The sequence below is a fragment of the Malurus melanocephalus genome, unplaced genomic scaffold, assembly GCF_030028575.1.
Source record: "Malurus melanocephalus ecotype Western Australia unplaced genomic scaffold, MMel_1.1 scaffold_3, whole genome shotgun sequence".
Classification (NCBI taxonomy): domain Eukaryota; kingdom Metazoa; phylum Chordata; class Aves; order Passeriformes; family Maluridae; genus Malurus; species Malurus melanocephalus.
In genome coordinates this window covers 133,775-155,159 of record NW_026623235.1, presented here as the reverse complement: position 1 = coordinate 155,159, position 21,385 = coordinate 133,775, and the positions used below count along the sequence as shown (strand labels likewise).

At 40.6% G+C, this 21,385-nt stretch overlaps 1 protein-coding gene across 1 annotated transcript in view; it reads left to right on the top strand.

Annotated features, from left to right (window-relative positions):
* The first annotated feature begins 14,515 nt into the window (after positions 1 to 14,515).
* Positions 14,516 to 21,385, top strand: part of SYBU (syntabulin) — a 40,607-nt gene continuing 33,737 nt past the window's right edge. Inside the window, exons 1-2 of the mRNA XM_057367656.1 lie at positions 14,516 to 14,647; positions 14,827 to 15,013. Of these exons, the coding sequence (XP_057223639.1) occupies positions 14,621 to 14,647; positions 14,827 to 15,013 (214 nt within the window). The 5' untranslated portion in view covers positions 14,516 to 14,620. The remainder of the gene's footprint in view (positions 14,648 to 14,826; positions 15,014 to 21,385) is intronic.

The window sequence follows — 21,385 nt, the reverse complement described above, 5'->3', positions numbered from 1 at the left end:
ATCCAGGCTAATAACTATTTATGACAAGCATAGAAAGTCTATGAGTTCCTTCTCCCATGCTTTAATTACTTACAGAAGCTTCCACATTTCCCGGCAGGTGTGTCCTCCAGCCTTAATACCAGAARCACCTTTGTGTGATCCATGAAAGCAAATAAGAGAATTCTTTGCCATATTGTTAATGCTAACTGCATAATGACTTTTTGCTGGAATAAATAATTTACTCTATTACTTATGAAAAGCTGTTTTCTGAAGTTTTCCTGTTTATTTGTTTTGGTTTTGGGTTTTTTGTTTTTTGGGGTTTTTTTGTTTTGTTTTGTTTTTTGTTGCTATTTTTACTTTGTTTTGGTGTTTTGTTTTTTCAGGGGTTTTGTTTTTTCAGGGGTTTTGTTTCAGCTGTAACTGGAGGCAAGGAGTTCAGCCACAAAAGGGAAGAACAAAATAGCAAAGCCACCTTTTCAGTGCTCAGCTCTGGGAGTGGAACGACTCAACCTTCCTAAGATACCTCTGCTCCCCATCATGCCTGAGACTACAGAACATGCAAACATCCTTCCCCCACACTGCCCTGGCTGGCAGTGCTGCAACTTGCTTGCAGAAGGATCCAGGGAATGTGCCAGCAACATCCAGGGACTGTCCCATTCTTTCTGTGTGAGAAGTATGGAATAATTAAATAGCTTCATTAAACTGATTTTAATTATCTTTTTTTTTATTTAAAAAGCACATATATTCCTAAATAAATAAATTTATTATATCATTCATAATACATGCAGATATCGACAGGTTTTATTATTTGTTCTCATGCTCAAGATAYTCACTTTCTGGAAAAAAATTTCATCATATGTCGTTTTTAAATGTAGTGACCTCAATATAGCTATTAAGCTGTCATGTTTTAGTGAAAATAAGCACTTGAGCCAACACTTCAATGAAATTCACTCTGAAAGAGCTACCAGATAACAGATTTTAACTTCAAGACAAAAGTGTTGCTCTCATACAAGGGAAAAAGAAAATTAATGCAATGGACATTTGGAGGACTTCAATCATAAGAGAAAAACTTGAACTGTTATTCTGCCATTCAGTGGGTATGATCACATCACGCTGCCAAGTTTCATTTCATTAWAAAGCTCACTTACCAATCAAGTGCTTACCACTGGTGAGAACAGTGATAGATTTCAGTTGTGAAAAGGGATGCAAGAGGTTAAGAAGAATGAAGCTGMATCCCAAGGAGTCAAAGGAATGTGCCAGGAGCCAGTCCCTGGCACGAGGGGTGGCTGGCACAGACACAGCYTGTTACAAACCTCCCAGGCAGCAAGGATCCTTGCTGTGGTCTGCAGGGCAGCTGGGGTGAAGAGTCTAAAGAGGTAGGTTTTATTCTGGTAACAGCCACTGACATTCAGCAGGCAGCCCTCCATGGTGATGGTCTCATCTCAGTTCCCCCCCCCCCCATCTGAACCAAAATGATTTTTCTACAAACTATCTGTAAGCATCTGGCAGAAAAGAACATAGCTAAGAGTCAGTGTGGATTAGTTAAGAATAAATTATGTCAAGCCAATATAAATTCCCTTGTGACAGGGTCACAGGCCTGTGGGTAAGAGASAAACAGCTGAAGTCATATATTTTGATTTTAGTACTTCTTGTGACACTGTACTGACAGTGCATTCTCAAAGCAAACTAGAGACACATGATAGAGGTGAAACTATCTTTTACTGGATGTGAAACCAGTTACAAAAGCATAGCAGGACAGTTATCAATGGTTCATTGTAAACATGGCAGCATATGTTCCAGTAGGGTCCTCAGGGATCCATCCTGGGTCACACAAACAATTCCATTAGTACCCTGCATGATGAAATATGAACTATACTGTTAATGTGCAGACAACTCCGAGCTGAGTGGGACTGTCAGAGCTTCGAAGAGTGGTTAGMATTTATAATAAACCTAACAAGTTATGTCATCTGAGTATAATAGGATGATTGTTTTAAACAGAACAAATAAAARTTAATGAAGGAATCATGAGCCTAACAGAATAAGAAAGAACTGAGATAAGCAGGGGGYGATATTCAGGTGCATATAAAGTTGTTAAAAAGAGCWCACTCTKCTCCTCRTGGCTGTGGGGGACAGGACRAGGAGTAATGACTTTAGCACAGACAGTTCAAACACCAAGTAAAGATAATTAAAAGAGGAAGAGTAATGTAGTTGGGGAGATTATAGAAACCATTGCTGGAGACTCCTAAGAGTAAGATAGACATGTATCTACCAGACTCAATATAGGTTTAGSTGAAATTCTTACTTCTAGAACAATTGCTACTACCATTTAGAGAACGTATTCCTTATTGATATATTTGACAAAGGAGAAAATCAAATCACATACAGACTGATGACATGAAGGAACCTGATTTGTTACATTCAGCAACAAAAAACCTGAGTGTCACCAGGTAAGCACATTCCTGAGCCCCTACACAGCCTGGGGGCATGTGCACACCACTGCCTCTGCAGAATCAAYGCTTCTCTCATGCTGCTCCAACACTCCCATCAGAAGCAAAAGAAGAAGATGACATCTTACCACTTAGAACATTTCAAATGCATTTATTATTACAAAGACAATTATATTCACACAGATCCTGCACAGAATCTGCAGAAGGACAATTAAAAAATTCTGTTATTAAAAACATTAAACCAACTCCGATGCAAACTTCCTAATTACTCCAAAGAGTAAGATACCATTTAACTTCTATATAAAACAGAATTCAGGTTTATTTAGTATTGCCATTATTTTAAATATTGAATGAGGTCATACTTTTTAAGCTAAAAGCACTTTCTGAGTGGGAACAATGTCAAGTATGATTTCATACTGTTYGTATTTTTTTCTAGTCCTATTTGGAACTGAATAGTGGCTTCTAACAAGAAGCTGGAGAAAACTTACAATGTCTTCAATAAAATCAGACATAAGTGATCATTAAGAAAAACTAGAAAAAGCATCCCATCATCTGAGAACTGTGAAAAAGCCAGGGAGTATGAACAGCATTTGTTCAACATATACAAATCCAGTAAGAGATGGAATTATTTTCTGTGTCTATGGAACATGAGATTCGAATTGAAGAAGATAAGAAAGAAGTAACACTATCTCTGATGATGTTATTAGTTGCCTRTCATTGAAAGAGAGACTGTCAGTAAATGTTTCCACCTTACAAAGCACAAAAAAAAATCTACTAGCTTCTGAAATCCCTGAATGTTCTATTTCAGATTAAATACAACTTCAAATTTCTGAACKCGTATTTCTTACATATTGAAGCAGGCAGAAGATGGAAGGAGAAATTTTACAGTACTTAGAAAATGATTGATTAGGGAACTCTGAAAATGTACTGAATTATTTGCTGGATGATACAAAAAATATAGCAAAATTCAGTAATTTTTGTGAGACTAGACTGCATGGGGTTAGCAATATGTAGATAATTTGGAGTCATGATTGACTGTGAAAGCAAGTTGTGTGAGGTCCAAGGGAAAGATGCCTTCTAATACATATTTGGGGCAACAAATAAACCAATATATGAACTTTTGAAAAATAGAGATATAAAACCTAGAAATACTTGTATTTCTATTGAAGCATTGCTAAACCTATTTGCGAAGATTCCCAGTTGGCAAAAACAAAGGATTCTTAAAAAAAAAATTGAACTTGGCTCTGAAATCAAAATTGTTGTCAGTGTGCTCTGACAAACTAAAGATCAAATGCCCCCTCATTATCAAGCCCAGTATTCTCCARTCACATCCAGTTTCATCTACTGCAGCAGAGAAGGGAGTTTCTCTGGGTCAGGTCACCGACACAGAGTGTTTGCAAAAGCACTGGAGTATCTGATGAGAAACTGCATCATGTCCCTGAGCCAGGAGCATGAGATCCACACCAACCAAGAGCACACAAAACCTGGCATCTTTGGGCAAGAGTACATCACAATGTGCTGGGTGTGACACAGGTATCCCTCAGCTGATCTTTTAAGTATTTCTAACCTCACCACTTCAGTGGTGTCCACCAAAATCCATTTATTAACTCAAAAGTGTTACAATATACAAAAGTGTTAGGCATGAACTAAACTCTAATCTGTATTTTCTGCTTTGTTGCAAAGAGCAGATATGTTACAGTGTAACATTTTGCAATGAACTGTAATGAAAACTAAATTTAAAAAAACCAACAGTGTTTCTAATATTCCTAAATAGTAGTAGCAAGCAGTTCTGATATTCGGATCCATTTTTTTGCTTATAAAAAAAAAACCCAAAAACTCAAGCCTTTAAAACTCATGTCTGTATTGGATATTTCTATAAACAGATTATGGTTTAATGGCTTTTTTTTGCCAGATGATTGCTAGCCTTGTTAATGGGTGTACCATTTAAAAACAGTGGTGACAAGAATATGCAAGTCCTTTMTTTCTATTTGGTATTGCTTTTAATGTGAAACTACCATAATTGTTTGGCACAGCTTGTGGTATTTGCTTACAGTAGGYTTCAGCAGGCTGTATTTCATTTTGTCACAAGTTCTCTCTTAAGTCCAGGCTCAAAGTATCTTTCTTTTAACTCTAGTGATACCTTAAAGAGTCACACTGGATATTATTTAAATATTTTTATGAAGATTTTATCTTCCAGCAGTGATACAATCTTAAACTGAGGCCAGATCCTGCAGATTTGCCATGAACAGAATGCGAGTCCTCCTCGTATCAAAGTCGTGCGTTTGTGGGATCCTGTGTTGAAGTGGTTAAATCTGCCTTCCATTAAAATTCAAGACTAATGTTTTTGAGTGGGTTGAGTGGGTGCTCTTGACTGCTTAAACTCAATTCAAACCCACAGTAAACAGTAAGGATAGTCTCTCATAATGACTTATAAAATACCTATATCAAAACAAAAAATGATAAGAAAAATAAGAAGAAAATGACAAGATATATGGAATAATAAAAAAAAAAAAAAAACCAAAACCACTTACCATACTTAAATACATGGTATACACATTTCAAAGGAAAAATTAACATTTTTGGAAGTCTGAATCTGCAATGATTACCCCCCAAATAATTTAAAAGACCCACTGATGACATGACATCTAAATTAAGAGAACAAAGCACAGAAAACAGATGTGTAGAATAGGTAATTTTTAATTWAATTAAATTAAATTTTAATTAAACAGATGTTTTCACTAATGAGGATTTTGAAATTCTGAAATTCATATCACCAGTGAGTGTGCAATAACTATTCATTTAAGTTCCCCTTAGTATCTACAGCAATTCCTCAGTATGTGCTTTTCAAASCTTAGTCTTTACTTTTGGTGGGAACTACAGGGCAGAACACAACCTTTCAGCTGTGCTGGTAATTTTGAATGTACAAGGGCTGTGGGATTGAATCGTATTTCAGAAATATTTGAGCCCAGTCCCTTAGTGTTTCCTGAACTAAAGCTTGCCCAACACTGTTTAGTGCTGAAATCCACTGGTGCCAGGTGGCACCGTACCCAGGGCAGCTCCCAGGGGGAACAGGGTATGAAATCAGCTCTGACAGGATCCCTTCCTGTCCCTATGCTTACACAGATGCCCCTGCACTCAGATTCTTGGAGGCATTTGTTGCAATTAGCAATTAAACTGAGCCCAGGGACTGGGTGTCAGACATGTGCAGCTGGGGATCACTGGCCGGGCGCCTCCAGCCAGTTTGGAACAACGCGGCGCGAGCCAGCACAGATCTCAGCAGGAGTTTTGCCATCATCCCTGGCTGCAGCCACAGGGCCTGCTCCAAAGACAAGGGCACTGCCTGCACAACACAGCTGAGMCTCAATAAATAGGTAAGGGGGGCTGATGTAGTCTTCCACTGTTATCCATAATTCACAACTYGAACTGCATTCATTTCTCTCAGCTTAATGACCAGACTATAAATCAATGGTATATTTAACACAGTCAACAATTCAGGATCAGTAGAAAATATTTTCTTGTTTATCTTGTCTTCTTTTAGAGAAAAACAAAATAAAATTACAAACTAGAGTGTAAATAAACCTATCAAATCAGATGCAAAATTAAAAATCTCATTTCTTCTTGACATTTATAAAYATTAAAACTCTTCCACAACCCTACAAACACACATCTTTTCTTAAAAGTGAAGCACTCTTATTTATTTCTTTCACATATTCAATGTTCTCAGAAACKTCACAAGGCTTTTTATCAAAGCAGTCTCAGTGTTATTTGTTGACAGTTGTGGAAAATGTGATATTGCCATTGTCTAAGGTAGATGCTTAGATTTTAAAAGAAAAGTGTGACGTTTGCCTTTTAATTGCCCCAGATAGCACACTTACCTTACTGAAAGGGAATGAGAGCATGGTAACAACATAACTTATTCACACGCTATGTGGGTGGATRTCATTAAGCAAAAATTACCTGTCAGGAGCCATACACGTGAACTACAAACACACTGCTCCAAAACCCTCACACCAGTGATTCTGATCCCATTTAGTAATCATTCCATTTGACTATCTGAAGAATTTGTAGCCCACCTGGTATCCTGACAATCTCTCTGATGTTGAAGTCATTAAGTTTAACCATTTACTCCAATTAACATTACCATCAATTGTTTATATGAAGCAGCATTTCAGGCCCTGTTCAAGATCACATTGAAATAYACATTGAAAAAATAGATCAAAAGTCCTTGTCCCTGTTTTCAATTCAGTCTCCAAACCTTCTCAGAGAATGCATATGTGAACAACACTGCTGGGTAAGTGTCTAGCTAGGAATATCAGTAAAGACAGAAAGAAACAAGGGCAGGAGGATGACTGAAACTGCATTATGCTCCCTGGCTTATATACATTTATACTATGAAGCTGAGAGAGCAAGACCAGGCTCACAAAGTAAGATCAAAATATAAATACTGTAACATCAGTTAAATAAGTAAAAATCCATGTTTCTAGTTCCTGTTCTGAGCTATTCTTCGTGAACTATTTTACAGATGAATACACAGATGAATATATAAATTCCTACTTGTTCAATACTGAAACTCAGTACTGAAAAACTCACACATATCACAAATCTTATTATTGAAGCAACCCCAGAAGGAGTAATAGAGTGCTCAATGAGAAGATTAAGATGAAAGACTTTGTAAGACTTCTTAGTTTTTAAAGACTACTCAGTGGTAGGAGGGGGGAAGTATTGTTCATATTTTTGCCATTTAAAAGGACCGAGGTAAAAAGCCTCTGCTTTGGCCATTCTTCATTGCTGTTACCTTTGAATACCTTTTTAAATTCAATTCAGTTATCCTGAGCTTAAATTATAATGCTGTGCTAACACAGTTTCTGCTCTTCCCTTCAGCTTGACATTGACAATTATGTACTGTTTATGCTGGTTTTCTTATTTCAGTTGCACTTTAAAAGGATTTGTGCCTCCTATATGGAGCATGGGAAATCATATTATTATTTGACCAGCAGTGCCTTCGATCACATCYGCACTTTTGATATCCTTTCCCCATTACCTTGTGACTCTCCCCTCCCATATCCCATCTCACTTGGCTGCAGCAGGTGCAGTCATTTCTGCCTCACACAGTGGAGCTCTGGTGATGTTCTAGAAGCCATCTCCTTCTACACCATCATTTTGCCTTTTGCTCCTCCGTGAGGGTTCTCAAAAACTGATGAGATTTGTTCTGTTTCATTTTGCAGAAGCATCTGGGAATTGGCAAGGCATGACTTTCATTCAAAGGGGAGAGCTCTCAAGAACTGTGTTCATCACCAGGTCAGTGAGAGTTCATACTTTTAAACATCATATTAAATGTCTTCAACCAATTTTGAGGACAAAATTTTGAGGTCTACCTTAAGAGCTCTGCAAGATGTGCCTCCATTTCTGCTACGCACATTTCACTGCATCCTTTCCCACACTGAAGAGCGTTCCAAATCAGACTCTTCTCTACCTGCATGCTAAGAACAGGATAAAAGTAGATCAGAAACAAATATTTTACTCATCAGAACACAGAAATCCAGTTAGGTCTGTATGTTAAATGAGCAAACAGTTCTCAGAGATCCATTTTGGGGTCATAAAACTCATTTCACTAATGAAACCACTTTCCAGGTAGGACTAAAAATACCAACTATGCTTCTCCAAATGGCACTTCAGATTCCCAATTGAATGCTTTTTCTGTCCACTCTGTGATGAAAGTGCTATATACTACATAATCATACATAAGGTACTGAGGAAAATAAAGCAAGATACTTAAATTATTTCCTTGATAACCCTTGGACATGCAGCATATAGAAATTAACTGCTGAATATCACCTCTACTTACCTTCTCACTTATTCTGRCCTAATAAAACAAATACCTATCAGATCCACCATGTCTGTATCCTCCAGCTTAAACAATGCCTGGCTGATACCACTGAGCCAAGATAAAAGTGAACACTTTCCTTTTGAAAGAAAAGCTTTCAAAACTAGGTAAGACCCATTATGTGTGTGTCTGTCTCTGATCAATCTGTTTCCCYTAAGTATTCATGTTTCAGTAATATCCTACCAAAGCCTAACCCAATTGAGGATGAATATTACACCYGGACTCATCTACCAGAAATAGCTGCACACTATCATCATTTTCAGGACCTCACCACAGCCACATCCCACTACTAYAAATCTGTATAGAATTTACATTATATAAAACAGCCATATGTTGCAGTAGGATACCACTATTGAGCTTAAATGGTTGGATTTTAGGAATCACAACAAAGCCACTCCTAATCTTTTACACTGGACCATGCAGTAATCTTCTCAGAGATTATCAAAATACGTGTCCTACAATGTAAAACTATTTTATGAACTAGAAAAATTGGACCTATATAGCAATACCAGATTTTGTTCTGTTAGAGCTCTGGCAGAGCTGAAAACACAGAATATTTCTGTGCTGCCTAGATTGTACTGTACAAGCTAACAGACTTTGATGGGAGTGCCTGTTATGGTAAGTAACCGTAATTGTTTCTAGATAGATTTTTAATGTGTTTACAGTATTTTAAAAGCAGATCAAATCTGCACTTTAACTCAAATTTCTCATATTTCCCAAACTGTTTGGATGCAGAGCTGAGTCATGAGTTTTGGCAGAGCTCTGGTACCCCTGGGGAGAGAAGCTTAAACCCAGGCAGCTGCTGGCCACAGATCCTTCCTTGTACCTCCATCTCCAGTGMAGGCACAGGCACAGATGTGCCTGCTTCCCACAGCTCTGCCTCTCTATATCCCACAATTTCACACAGTATCTTCAGATGCCTGAAGTCAGACAAGACACCCCAAGTCCTTTCTACATACAGAGGCTGCTTCACAAACATCTGAGGGTCTGCAGTGCTTCAGGTTGCTTTCTGGCTTGCATTTCACTGAGTAGTACTGACAGAGATCTGTCTAGTACAAACAGATCACACAACTCTTATCAGAAGTCAGATTAAATAAATGTCTTGCAGCAAATAGTATTTCCCTTGAACTCTTTCCCACTAGCACTGAACACACTGTTCCAGCAGACATCTTACACTGTGTACACAGGCAAGATCCTTCCCCTAGTTCAGCTAAATATTCCATTTCAGCATTAGTTCTCTTAACCACAGTTATGGTCTAAGAACTCCTATTGAGACATTGGCTACTAAGGGCCTGAATATTTTTCTCATATTTGCTTTCCAAAACAGTTTCCCATCCTACTGGCAGAGTTTTATTATTTGTCCCAGATGTTTTTTCTTTGAATTTGGCTGTAAGTTTTCAAACGTTACTATTCATTCCAATGCATCTTTTTTACAAGATATTCTTTCTATAAAGATGTCCTGATACCTATTACTTTTATTTTTAACCTATGATTTGTGTTACCAGATTCATAAATTAATTATTCTATTATTTTGTCCAAGACCAACATGAAGTAATCCTTCCCATTTTTATGTTTTCTCTATATTATAATGATATTCATAGTCTTCTCATCTTTCTCTCATTTTCCAGTATTTCTGAAAGACCATGAGAGAATTTTTCCAGGTTATTCTCTGCAGAACATTAATGTAAACTATTGCTATGAAAATGGTTAGCTCCAGCTGGTCTTCTTTTCAGTATTTGTGAAATGTTTGAGTGAGATCTGCTGATATTATACAACCCATTTGAATAGAAAAACAGGATCAACACATTTGATAAGCAAWCTTGTCTCAGCTGGCAAAGTACAGATGCTCTCCAAGACTTGAACAGAAGCRTTATCAGTTATGTGCCTGCATTAATAAAGTCATGTATTGGGATTACAGTTCTGCTCTCTGCCTCATTCATCACTGACCTCAGAGGGTGATGTAATTCCAAATTAAAACATGGCCTGTGGCCACTACAGGTCTTGCCTGCACTTTGTCGACCTGTGAACACCCAGGGCCAAGTCTAAAAGAAAAACTCAGCCCTTTGAAATTGAATTTAGAAGATTTAGGCACCAAAACTCTCCAAATCAAAACAACTTTGTGAGAAAGCCATCTAACCCTTATGAACATAAGATCACAAAATGTGTCATTGGTTTCCATCCCAAATGTCCACAAGTACTTTCATATTATAAAAAGTTGAAACATCCCTGGTCTGAGCAACAAACTCTCCTGGTTTTGGACCAACATTCTTCRGGTGATAATCTGACTGTGGAGGCATTCCCTTCTCCACAAAGTCAATTTTGCAAGTTTATGCAACTTCATTTACCAAATGATGACAGCATAAAAATAGCAAAGGTGTGTGAGGTGAGTGTTGAGTAAGAATTCACATCAGGCAGGAATCCTTGTTCAGCCTTTTAATTATTACATCCACACACAGAAAAGTAAAGGCTGCACTCCTTTTGCCACCTGGGCTGACTGCAGTCTCTGACTTCCTACAAATCCTCCTTGCTTCCATCTGTAGGACTGGCCAAAAGAAAAGTGAGGACTTGAAACCTTCTTGCAGAAGCTGAACTACTGCACAGAAAAGAAGGAAAATTCATGGAAACACAGTCACATTCAAGGCTGTGCCACAGAGAAGGTCGCATTGAGACTTGGTCTCGGCTGGCAGCATGAATCAATCTCTTGTGTGGAATGATGCAGAGGTGCTCCTGTACACTGCTGAGCTCTAGGTGAGTCTCYCCCGAGTATGTTACGGTTTTTGCTTGTTCTTCTGAAGTGCTCAATTCTGAACTGAGGTATTTGGGTACTTAATTAGGATATTGAGACCTTTAYTGTTCTGCTCTCCTGCCATTATTCTGACAGATCATGAGTAAAACTACTACACTGCAAGAAAGGGGACAGGAAAACAGCATTTGCAGATGTCTAGAAACAATGTGCCATCAGATGGAACAAATAAACTTAAAACAACAATTTTTGCAGAAACCTTTGCAAAAACATCAGGTGAAGCTTTTCTCAATGGACTGTCAATGCAATGAGCTCCTTGTGACTATGCTCATGGACGCAGCTAACAGCTGGCCAGCAAAACTCTGCTGAATTAGAATCCCATTCCCCCTCCCACTGACAAAATTCAGAGGCAGCAGCCAAACATACTCTGTGATTCCCTGCATTTCACCCCATTCTCTCTCTCTTGCAACTTTTTTTTTCAGATCACTCTACCAGAACGAAGAACTCGGTAGAAAAGGCTGGAAATAAAAACTGCTTCATTTACCTTGCTCCCCGTTCAGGAAAGCATAAGGTCTAACCCCAGGGCCTGGCGCAGTGCCCAGCTTCCCCTGGCAGCTCCTGGAGCCCAGGAGCTTCTGCTGAATCTGCAGCCCTCTCTCTGTGGCTTCCTGGAGAGCTGTTTTTGTTCAGAACGGAGTAAAGCAAGAAAAGGCCTAAGAAGACACTGTTCTGTAGGTTTTCTGAGGCCCTTTTGAATGTATAAATTTTTTTCTTCCCACAGCAAACACAGTTTTTTTCAGTTACACACTGCTTATAAAAAATAGTTTTATAGGTAATGCAGAGATCCTGCTGGTTTGTAAAAGACATGAGAGAGGAATTAGAGTGGTATCACATGTTCATATCACATATGTGCTCCTCCCAGTACTGATGATTAACTAGTGCAAAGTGAAAATGTTTTAATAGGCTGAAAAGTTAATTAATTCCTCAATATTTATAGGATATACATGACTGTAAGGGAAAAGAAATGTTTGCTTGAAAGTTAATTATTGTTTTATGATTTATGATAAGGCTATAAATCTCTATGCCAAGAGGAGAGAAGATCAAAGGGAATCACATCCCATTATGAATCCTGAGGCAGCCTGAAGAATTCACTTCTCATATCTTGTTTCTTAGCAAGGCAAAAATTTGAGCTTGAAATGGAAAAAGATAAAACAGGCTCCGACAATTGAATCATCAGCAGCAGCTCTGGAGCTGAGTTACTATGGCAATGGCAGCGCTGTTGCACAGCTTCTTCCTACTCTCACTACTGCTACAACAGCTTTGCAAATGTGCACGGGAAATTTCCACCCCACAAGTGCCACGGGTGGCTTGCAGGAGGAGCCCACGGTCTCAGGTGCCCTGATCCCTACTGAATGGAAGAGCAAATTTGTGTGATTAAAACACGTGATTTGCAATTTTCCACGGAAACAGCCTTGAAGCAGTAGGGAAAGGTCCAGAATTCTTCCYGATCTTTTGTGGTAGGAAGGTAGATGCCAGTGCTTTGAAGATATTTTATAAGCATCAAATTTTTATAACCGGAATTGTAAGCATTTTTTTTCAGCTGCAACAATCTCACTTCTCTGAATTATAGATGTCTTGTCACTGCCAGGGAAGGATGGTATCATCTTTTTGGCAGAGCATAGCTTGGAGCTTTACATAAGTAATGGATCTAATTCTGACGCCAGGTTAATAAATTAGTAATTATGACTCTCTGGATATACACGAATCAGTGCGTCAGTACTCACCAGTGTCCTCTTTCCTCTTCGAGGTCCAGATGAATGCATCACCTTTCCTGATGCTGATGCTATGCTCTCTGMACTACACGTTAAAGGCACATTTGCTCTTAATTATTTTTGAGACAGTATTTAATATTTACRCTCTAATAGCAAACAGAAGTTCCCAACAGGAATTGGGGCCCTTTATAGGTGTCATGGGAAAATTAACTATATCCCAGCTGAAACCAGGACAGCAGGAAGCTTAAATGCAAAGGGAATCTTTGGAAAAAAAAAAATAAAAAAAAAAAAAAAGATTGCTGAAAGTACAGCTTCTGCAAACTCATTAAGTCCTATAAGCAGACATCAATGTAGAACCTCAAATGAGCTTCATATGAAGAATTTCACCATCCTTTTTGTGGAAAAGCAGTCCTTTTCACCCATTGTGCACATATGCATAAAGCCCAGATTGCAGTCCTGGTAATGCCTGTTTTTTAAGTAGTCCCTCTCTGGGGAGCAGATGAACAAGGTTACCACATGTACATTAATAAATAGGAGGGTCAGCGACAATTACCACAAGGAATGGCAAGAGAGAAAATACTATCATTAAATATACAATGTATAATTGTATAATAATAGTATTGTATATTAAATATACAATACTATCATTAAATATACAATTAAATATGCAATGTATCATCTGAGAATCGAGTACATTTTTATGTCTGAGAATGAAGAAAGTTTTCAACTCTCTACATGTTCCATAAATAGTTGCTCCTGAAAAATAAGAAATTCTTTACTCTAGGAAGAAATTCTTTACTGCGAGGGTGAAGAGACATTAGAACAGGTTGCCCAGGAAGGTCGTGGATGCTTCAACCGTGACAACGTTCAAGACCAGCTTGCTAAGGACTYGAGCAAACTGGTCTAGTGGGAAGTGTCCCTGCCCATGGTGSGGGGGTTAGGACTAGATAATCTTTAAGAACCCTCCCAAACCCTTAACATTCTGTAACTCTATGACTAAGAAGCAGAGAAATCTGACGATGCATTTTGCTAAGCGTAYGGCCAAACATCCGTCGTATTTGTAGTGGCATCATCTGCTCTCTGCTCGGTTTCCCCAGGTTTACGCTCCTTTCCGCCTTTCGCTGCCAGGGCGCTCAGACGGCGGGGGCAGCGGTGACAGGGACGCGGTGCCCGGGGGTGCGGTGACAGAGGCTGCGGTAACAGGCGCCTCGGTGACAAGGGCTACGGTGCTCGGGGGCGCTGCGGTGCCAGGCGCCTCGGTGCCCCGGGCTGCGGTGCCAGGGGCAGCGGTGCCAGAGGCTGCGGTGACAGGGGGGGTGCGGTCACAGGCGCCTCGGTGACAGGGGCCGCGGTGCCCGGGGGTGCGGTGACACGGGCTGCAATGCCAGGGGGGCTGCGGTGACAGAGACTCCGGTGACAGGGGCTGCAATGCCAGGGGGGCTGCGGTGACAGAGACTCCGGTGACAGGGGCCGCGGTGCCAGAGGCTCTGCAGTGCCAGGGGCCGCGGTGCCAGAGGGTCTGCAGTGCCCGGGGCCGCGGTGCTAGGGGCGGCTTTGCCAGGGCCCGCGGTGCCAGGGGACCAAGCCCAGCCCCGCACCTGCTCAGCCCCGGCGGGCGCGGCCCGGGCGCTGCGGCGGCACCACGTGTCGGGGCGGGGAGCGGCGGCGGGGCCGGGCCGGGCAACGCCACCCCCAGCGCCGCAGAGACAGCGACAGCGGCAGCGCAGAGCCGCTCGGCGCATCCCTGTCGCYCATGCCAGGTGCCTGTCCCCGGCTGCGCCGAGACTGAGGAGCGATGGGGCCCCTGCGGGAGAGCGGCAAGGTGAGGAGCCGGGCGCGGACGGGGCGGCGGGGAGCGAGGAGAAGCAGGGGCAGGCAAATCGCGTCCTGCCCCCGCCCTGGGGGGGGCGGAGGGGCCGGGATTTGCCTGCCCCTGCCTCGATGATGGAAGGAGGAGGGCACATCCGAGAGGTTCCTGACGGGGTGTCCCTTCCCGAGCAGGAGCAGAGGACGCAGCTGGAAAAGGAGGTGTCCCGCAGCCGCATCCCCCGCCTGGTCCTGCGGCCGCAGCAGAAGGTATCTCCCGCTTCCGAATCGCCCTTTTCGGAAGAGGAAAGCCGGGAATTCAACCCGCCCAGTTCCTCCGGGCGCTCCGGCAGGACTATCAGCAGCAACAGCTTCTGCTCAGGTACCGCAGAGAGACCCTCCCAGCCCCGGTGTCCGTGGGGAGCGCGGTGTGCCCGGCACGGCCACCCCCGAGGCTTCGCTGCCATCCCCAGCCGCAGCATCTGCCTGTCGGCTCCTGTCGAGCCCCSATGAGCGATCCGCTTTGCCCATGAAGGGCAAACATTGATTTTTCCAGGCAAATCTAGTATCTGTTCTTCTAATATGTGTCCGTAAGCGACACCAGATGTTTCCATTTCGAGTCCTGCTATCCTCTGCTAAAAAAAAGTTGGCGGTTTTATTGCGGCAGAAGCGTTGCTTTAAAGAGAAAGATTTGCTTCAAAAACTGCAGAGTGGGTTTGAGGCATTTTGGAAAACCCTTAAATCAAAAGTTGGTAAAACAGGGGAGTTGCTATTAGGGATGTCAAACTGCAATTCCTTTTGGTTTTGTGACAGTGATCTCCATGAATCAGAACAGAATATGTAGGTGAAGTTTTCACTGTCATATTGAAATAAGTTTTGTTTATTTCAGAATTCAGGCTTCTCCTGATGAGTGTGTCGCCAGACATGAGTTGGGCATGATGGCTTCTCCACAGAGAGGGCAATGGATGGGGGATTGATCAGAAGTGAATTACTACTCTCCAGCTGTAGACCAAAAAATGCCATTTGATCTTCAAAATATTACATGAGGGACAACTTGAAAGCAGATTTTTWAAATATATATTAAATATTATTTGCCCTGTGTATAGTTTAGCAAAATTTAAGTGCCTCAACTGTCAATGAAAGACTCAGATGCCTACTAGTGGTGAGTAATTTTTTAATGAACATATGTAACAAAATTGAGGGTCACATCCTGAACACCTTGGGCTCTTTATACCTGTRGCTATTTAAAAGGTATTTTTGGTGTGGAGAAGTTTGTTTTCAATAGTCAGTTTTTTGGAAAGCTTAGCATTGGAAGTGCTAGGTTATTGGTTGGTCTTTACAACCTAAATGTTTCCAATTCTGTGATTCTCTATCTAAAAATCTGATTTATGACAATTTTTTGCAATAGTTACAGGAATTTCCTAAGTTTCCATTTTTTTCAGTTTATAAAGTATTTTTAGTTACCACAGGTTTCTTTGACAACAGACAGAAATGCTTACATTTATCTTGGTCTTCACTACAGTGGGTCAGATTATCGTTTTTTTAACTCCTTTCATGAAAATCAGTGTATTGAACACAGYGTACAAGCCTTCCTAGATGAGAAACACAATATCCATGCTTGAGTCCAGCTTTGCCAGATTTTGCAATTCAGCTCAGTGGAATGATCTATTTGGTTATTGTTTAATGAACAATGCAGAGTGTTAAACAAACATCATACGATTGTAAGAATRTTGAAGTCTTTTTCCCATGCCTTTTTAATCCCTCCACCTTACCTGCTTGAGTTTGTCTGTTCCAAAGAAATAAAATCTTTTGAAGCTTTCTAGAAATATATTATTTTTATGATCTCTCCCAAATGGCTGCTTTTCATCCTGATTTTTTCCCTTTAGTTTTGAAAAGCTTTTCATCTTGATTGCAGACATTTTTTTTTCATCTTTTGGGTTTGTACCCTGCTCTTCAGTTCCACTCAACATGTAGCTGCCAGTGTCATATTGCCTTGCTGTCCCACTGCACTGCATAGGCTCTCTTGAGTCCCAGCAGCACATTGTATTTATTCTGGGTGTGTCTGATCTCATGACTGGACATCTTTAAGGCACCTTTCACAGAGGTATTCCAGAGTGCAGTGCTGGCCTCTTAACCTGCTTCTTAAGCACAATTGCTCASCTCTTTATTTTATTCACATTTTATTATTTCATGAATGCTGCATGATTTAGGGTTTTCTTCCCCCAAAAGAGAGCTCTGTGTTTCTAAAGCTGGCTGCAGCACCCTTGCAGGTACACRCTATGGGTGATGTGAGTCTTCAGACCCTACACAGCCACGGATCAGCCCGAGTCTCTACCTGCCATCCCAGAGCCTGGTTCACTTGTTGCTAGGTTTGATGGATTTTTCACTGTGATGCAGGTATGATGACAGTCCCTGACTTGATTTCCTCATTCTCTGACTTCTTTTCCCTGTCTTCCACTTCTGATCCTTCTTTATCATAGTTCRTCTAATTTAGAGTGAAATTCCCCAGGGGCAGCAGGTGGCTGCTGGTTCCTGTTTTTGGGGAGAGGATGGTGAACAGCTGTRTGGAGAGGTGAGTGGAGGGGACACAGCCTCTGCTCTGCCTCTACTGGTGCTGCTTCTTAATTGAGCAGCAGCATGTGCAGAAAGGGTATTCCAAATTAGCGACATTTGGAAGACAAGAGCAGGTGAATAATAAGAGCAACAATGTAGCAGTATGAAAAAATTTATGAGCAYTTGGATAAATGCCTTTTTTGTAATTTCTTTTGAGCATTAAACCCCAAAATGTTCTTCATAAGTAGCAGAAGTATGAATTGATCCCTGGAATAATTCCTTTCCTCTTTATCCTCCTCTTGTCAAGCTGTTCTCTACTTTTCTTCCATTATTATTGACACCAAGAAGTTAAGATCCGTAGATTTCTTTGACCCCCATAGAATTTTTTTTCTCCTCATCCATAAAATATGTGTTTTTTTGCTTGATTCCCTTCTGATATTGTTCATTTTTCCTGTGTGCTTACACTGGTCTCAGTCCGTAAGTGAAGGCTTGGAGTTCTTTCTTCCTAAATGAGGGTAGATCTTCTAGGTATTAATATTGGTTTTGGGAACTATGGCAATGCTGCAAGCATGGTGGTAACAGCAAAAGATAGCTCTTGGCAACAGAAAAGAGATAGTTTTTGTAATGCTTAGTTTCTTTTGAAGAAGCTGTTGGTTCTGGCTGTGATAGGTTTTAAATTTGCATGATCAGCTCTCTCTTTATCTTGCTTGAATCAGAGATGCACTTGACCATGCTGGTCAGTTATTTGCAGTTGACTTTATGTCAGTTTTKCTTTGTAAGTCTGTATGAAACACGGTGAGAGTGTTAGTCATATCTCTGATATTCCTGATAAAATGTGTTTTGAATATTCTTTGTTTCTGCCAAGTGAACGTGGATGCTGTCTGGATGTGGTGTAGGCACTCTGAGCCTTTGTGTCTGCATTCACCACACTCAACCCTTCCTTAAAACCGTAGTGCATCTGGGCTCCTGGCTGTCATTTGATACGGGAGCACTTCTCTCCTTCAGCTTGGATGTCAGCCACACAACTCATACGATGTCAAATGATGAGAAAACACTGTCGGAGCAGCTTTCTCTGGTTCAACTGCTATTGAGCATTTGCCTGTGYCGTGCGTGTTTTCTCCTGAGTTGCATTTGGCTTCCAAGGGGCTGCGTGCACTCACCTTGTCAGTGGGGCAGAGAACACGATTGAGAGCATCTCCCAAGGCACCTGCTGAGGGATCCATGGGAGCAGCTGCTGGGCCTTTGGTCATTCCAGTTACAGTGTTTGGCTTGTAAGAGATACCATACTTTGGGCGGGGCACTACCCTTGATTTTGGTGTACATGTCCTTGGTTTGACGTCAACCAATGCTAAGCTCAATAAGTATATTCAGCATTTCTTTTTAAAAGGAATTTAGTCTCAGATATACATTTTTTTCCCTACTTTCGGTTTCTGAATAGCCCAGCTGTTAAATTTCTGTGTRGGAAGATGACTGGTTACATGGTACCTTGACAACAATGACCAAGCTCTATTTCAGCCTTTTCTAGGCTGCCAGCTGCTGGAATGTCAGCAGGGAATGCAGTGAAGCTGTGGTAACCAAGATGCAGCTTTGCAGGAAGCACTTGTACATTTAATAWTCGGTTCAGCAAAAGAATTCTTGAGCCAGAGGACTTTGTTTATACCCATAGGACACAGTTCCTCTTTTCTAGGGCTTACCTGTAAACCATGGTTTTAATTAGACTGAATAGTCCTATGAGCCATTGAAAACCTGTAGCATCTCTGTATRTCAGTGATTGTGATTCACTCCAACGCAGTCTTCAAAAATAGGAGTTGAAGCCTTTTTTTTTTGCTTTTCCTTCAAAATTTCAGTATCTGGTTCAATGCTTATTCATGTTTCAAGCCTTATTTCATAACTGGTTCTTTTCTGGGGTAAAGAGTTTATTTCAGTCTTGTCCTTTGTATGTGTGGCACAATAAACGTGCGCGTGTACCGTGGCTGCGCTGTGTGCCTGGGGTGTGGGTGCTGCAGCAGGAATCTCAGTGCTGCCATTCCCTGTTCACTTGCTCCTGTGCACACTCCCCTTGAACTCAGAGATTATTTGTCAATTGGCCCAGCTATGGGTGGATGCTGGGGCTGAGTTCACAGTGTGTGTCAAAAAAAGGCTTTAGGCAGGCTTATTAAGCCCATGCGTGCACAGCCTATATTGCTTGCCACAGAAAAAAAGAAAAGGTTGTACAACTGTTACTGAAGAAAAAAGCTGTACCTTCTTCCACTCCAGTAAATGGTTTCTCTGTTTGAGCACTGAAGCGGGTTGCATTATAAACCAGCTGGCCATGGAGGCTACATTGAAAAAGTGTGTGTACTGAAAATTATATTGCTGAATAGAAATAGATACAGAAAACTAWTTTTTTAGTATTTTAACAACTCAACAGATTGAGGCCAGACAGTTAGTTTAAGTTGCTGAAGTAATTGCTCCTATTATTTGTATATATGTATGTATCACTATAGAAACAGTGATCTCTCACATTCTTTTTGTTTCTTGTTATAATAGGCAGTATTTTTTTTTAATTTTTCCTTACTGGTTTATGCGTTTGATTTTTACTCTGAGTTAATAATTCAAAGAAACGTGCCTATAAGTTCTCAAGTACRTGATGCTGAAATTAGATTCTCTTTCCTGCAATCCTTTATGCTATGTTTTTTCCATAAACATTTTGCCTTTTTTTCAGACTTCTGAAGTGGAGGTCTTTTCCAGCACTTTGTTTCCAGCACTTTGTTTGCAGCACTTTGTAAGGCAGTTCAGTGATGACTGTGATCTTAATTTACAAAAAACATTAAAACAAAATCTGCTTTCAAAAATACACATATGGCCTTTTTGCATGAGGGTGACACTGGTGACATGCTTCCTTTTCTCACTGCTGCTTCCCTAGAGAATTTCCTGCTGGACCAGCTTACATGCAATAATTTATTATTGCTTCATATTGTGAGCCACCAGTTCTGTTTCTGTGGCACACAGGTCTGTTCCAAACAYGGAAATGAGAAAAGTGCCTGGGTACTAAAGAGCACAGCCTGCTYCTTCCCCAGTTTTTGGCCTTTCCCTGCTTCCCTTTCAATTTCAGTATTTATTTCCTCCAACTAAGTAACAACCCTTTTGTTCCTCTTGCCACACAACATCATCTGGAAGCCAAAATATTTGACCTTTAGGATGTTTTTTATTACCTTTTTATGTATCTGTCAGTACTGTGAACCTTTACAATCTGACCCAGAGCCTCCTGGGGTGAGTAGGAGAGTTCCCATTTTCTCTGGACCATTTTGCATGGTGTCCTGGGAACAGTCACCCTTTCTACTACACCTCACCATTTCTACTACCCTGTTAGTTGTAACTTCTTGTGTACTATGGGCTAAGTTCTAAATAATATCATACATTTTCTTCACCATGTATGCATAATCCAATAGTTTTTTTAACAGAGCTTTTCATGCRACTTTCTATTGTGTTGAATATTGTCATGCACTCTGAAGAAAGTCACAACTTGTAGCAGGAATGAAACTTTAATCATAAGTTTTGGATTTACTTTGTGTTAAAAGAGAAATGTTTTAGAGAAATTCAACATTACATATTTTAGCCCTACATTTATAGGATTAATAGATATCCATGAAATTCTGTAACAGTGTTTTGRTGTGTTTGTGTCTAGATTCTATGATGTTGCTAAGTGCCACTCTGAGCTTGAGTTAGTAGTGACAGTTAAAAGGAAAAAGAAAAATATGCATAAAACAACAATTAATAGAATATATGTAATTTTCTTGCATGAAAAGCTAAGCAGTGTGACCTCATGAGGTGATGATGAAGCTGTGAGGGTCACAGTTGTATCCTGTCAGCCAGGAGGCAGACCTGTGTGAGACCAAATGTGTATATAGTGTTCCAMCATTTGAGGAATAGGTACAAATTCCTTTGTGGTCTGTTGAAGATTTTTATTTCCAAAAATGGTACCTTCAAAACTGGAAAGAATATTTCTGATTTCTTTCTTTGCTTCGTAATGGAATAAACCACATAAAATCACACAGAAACCCATCTATACATGCACAGATATTTCACATAATGTTAATATTAAATGGGTGGTATTTCTTATTCAATGCTTTCCCACCAGAGGCAGCAGCAGTGGTTCCACTTCCAGCTGTTKTCCTCAGAAAAGATTAATGAGGTCTACTAAAGTGCTTAAACCCACACC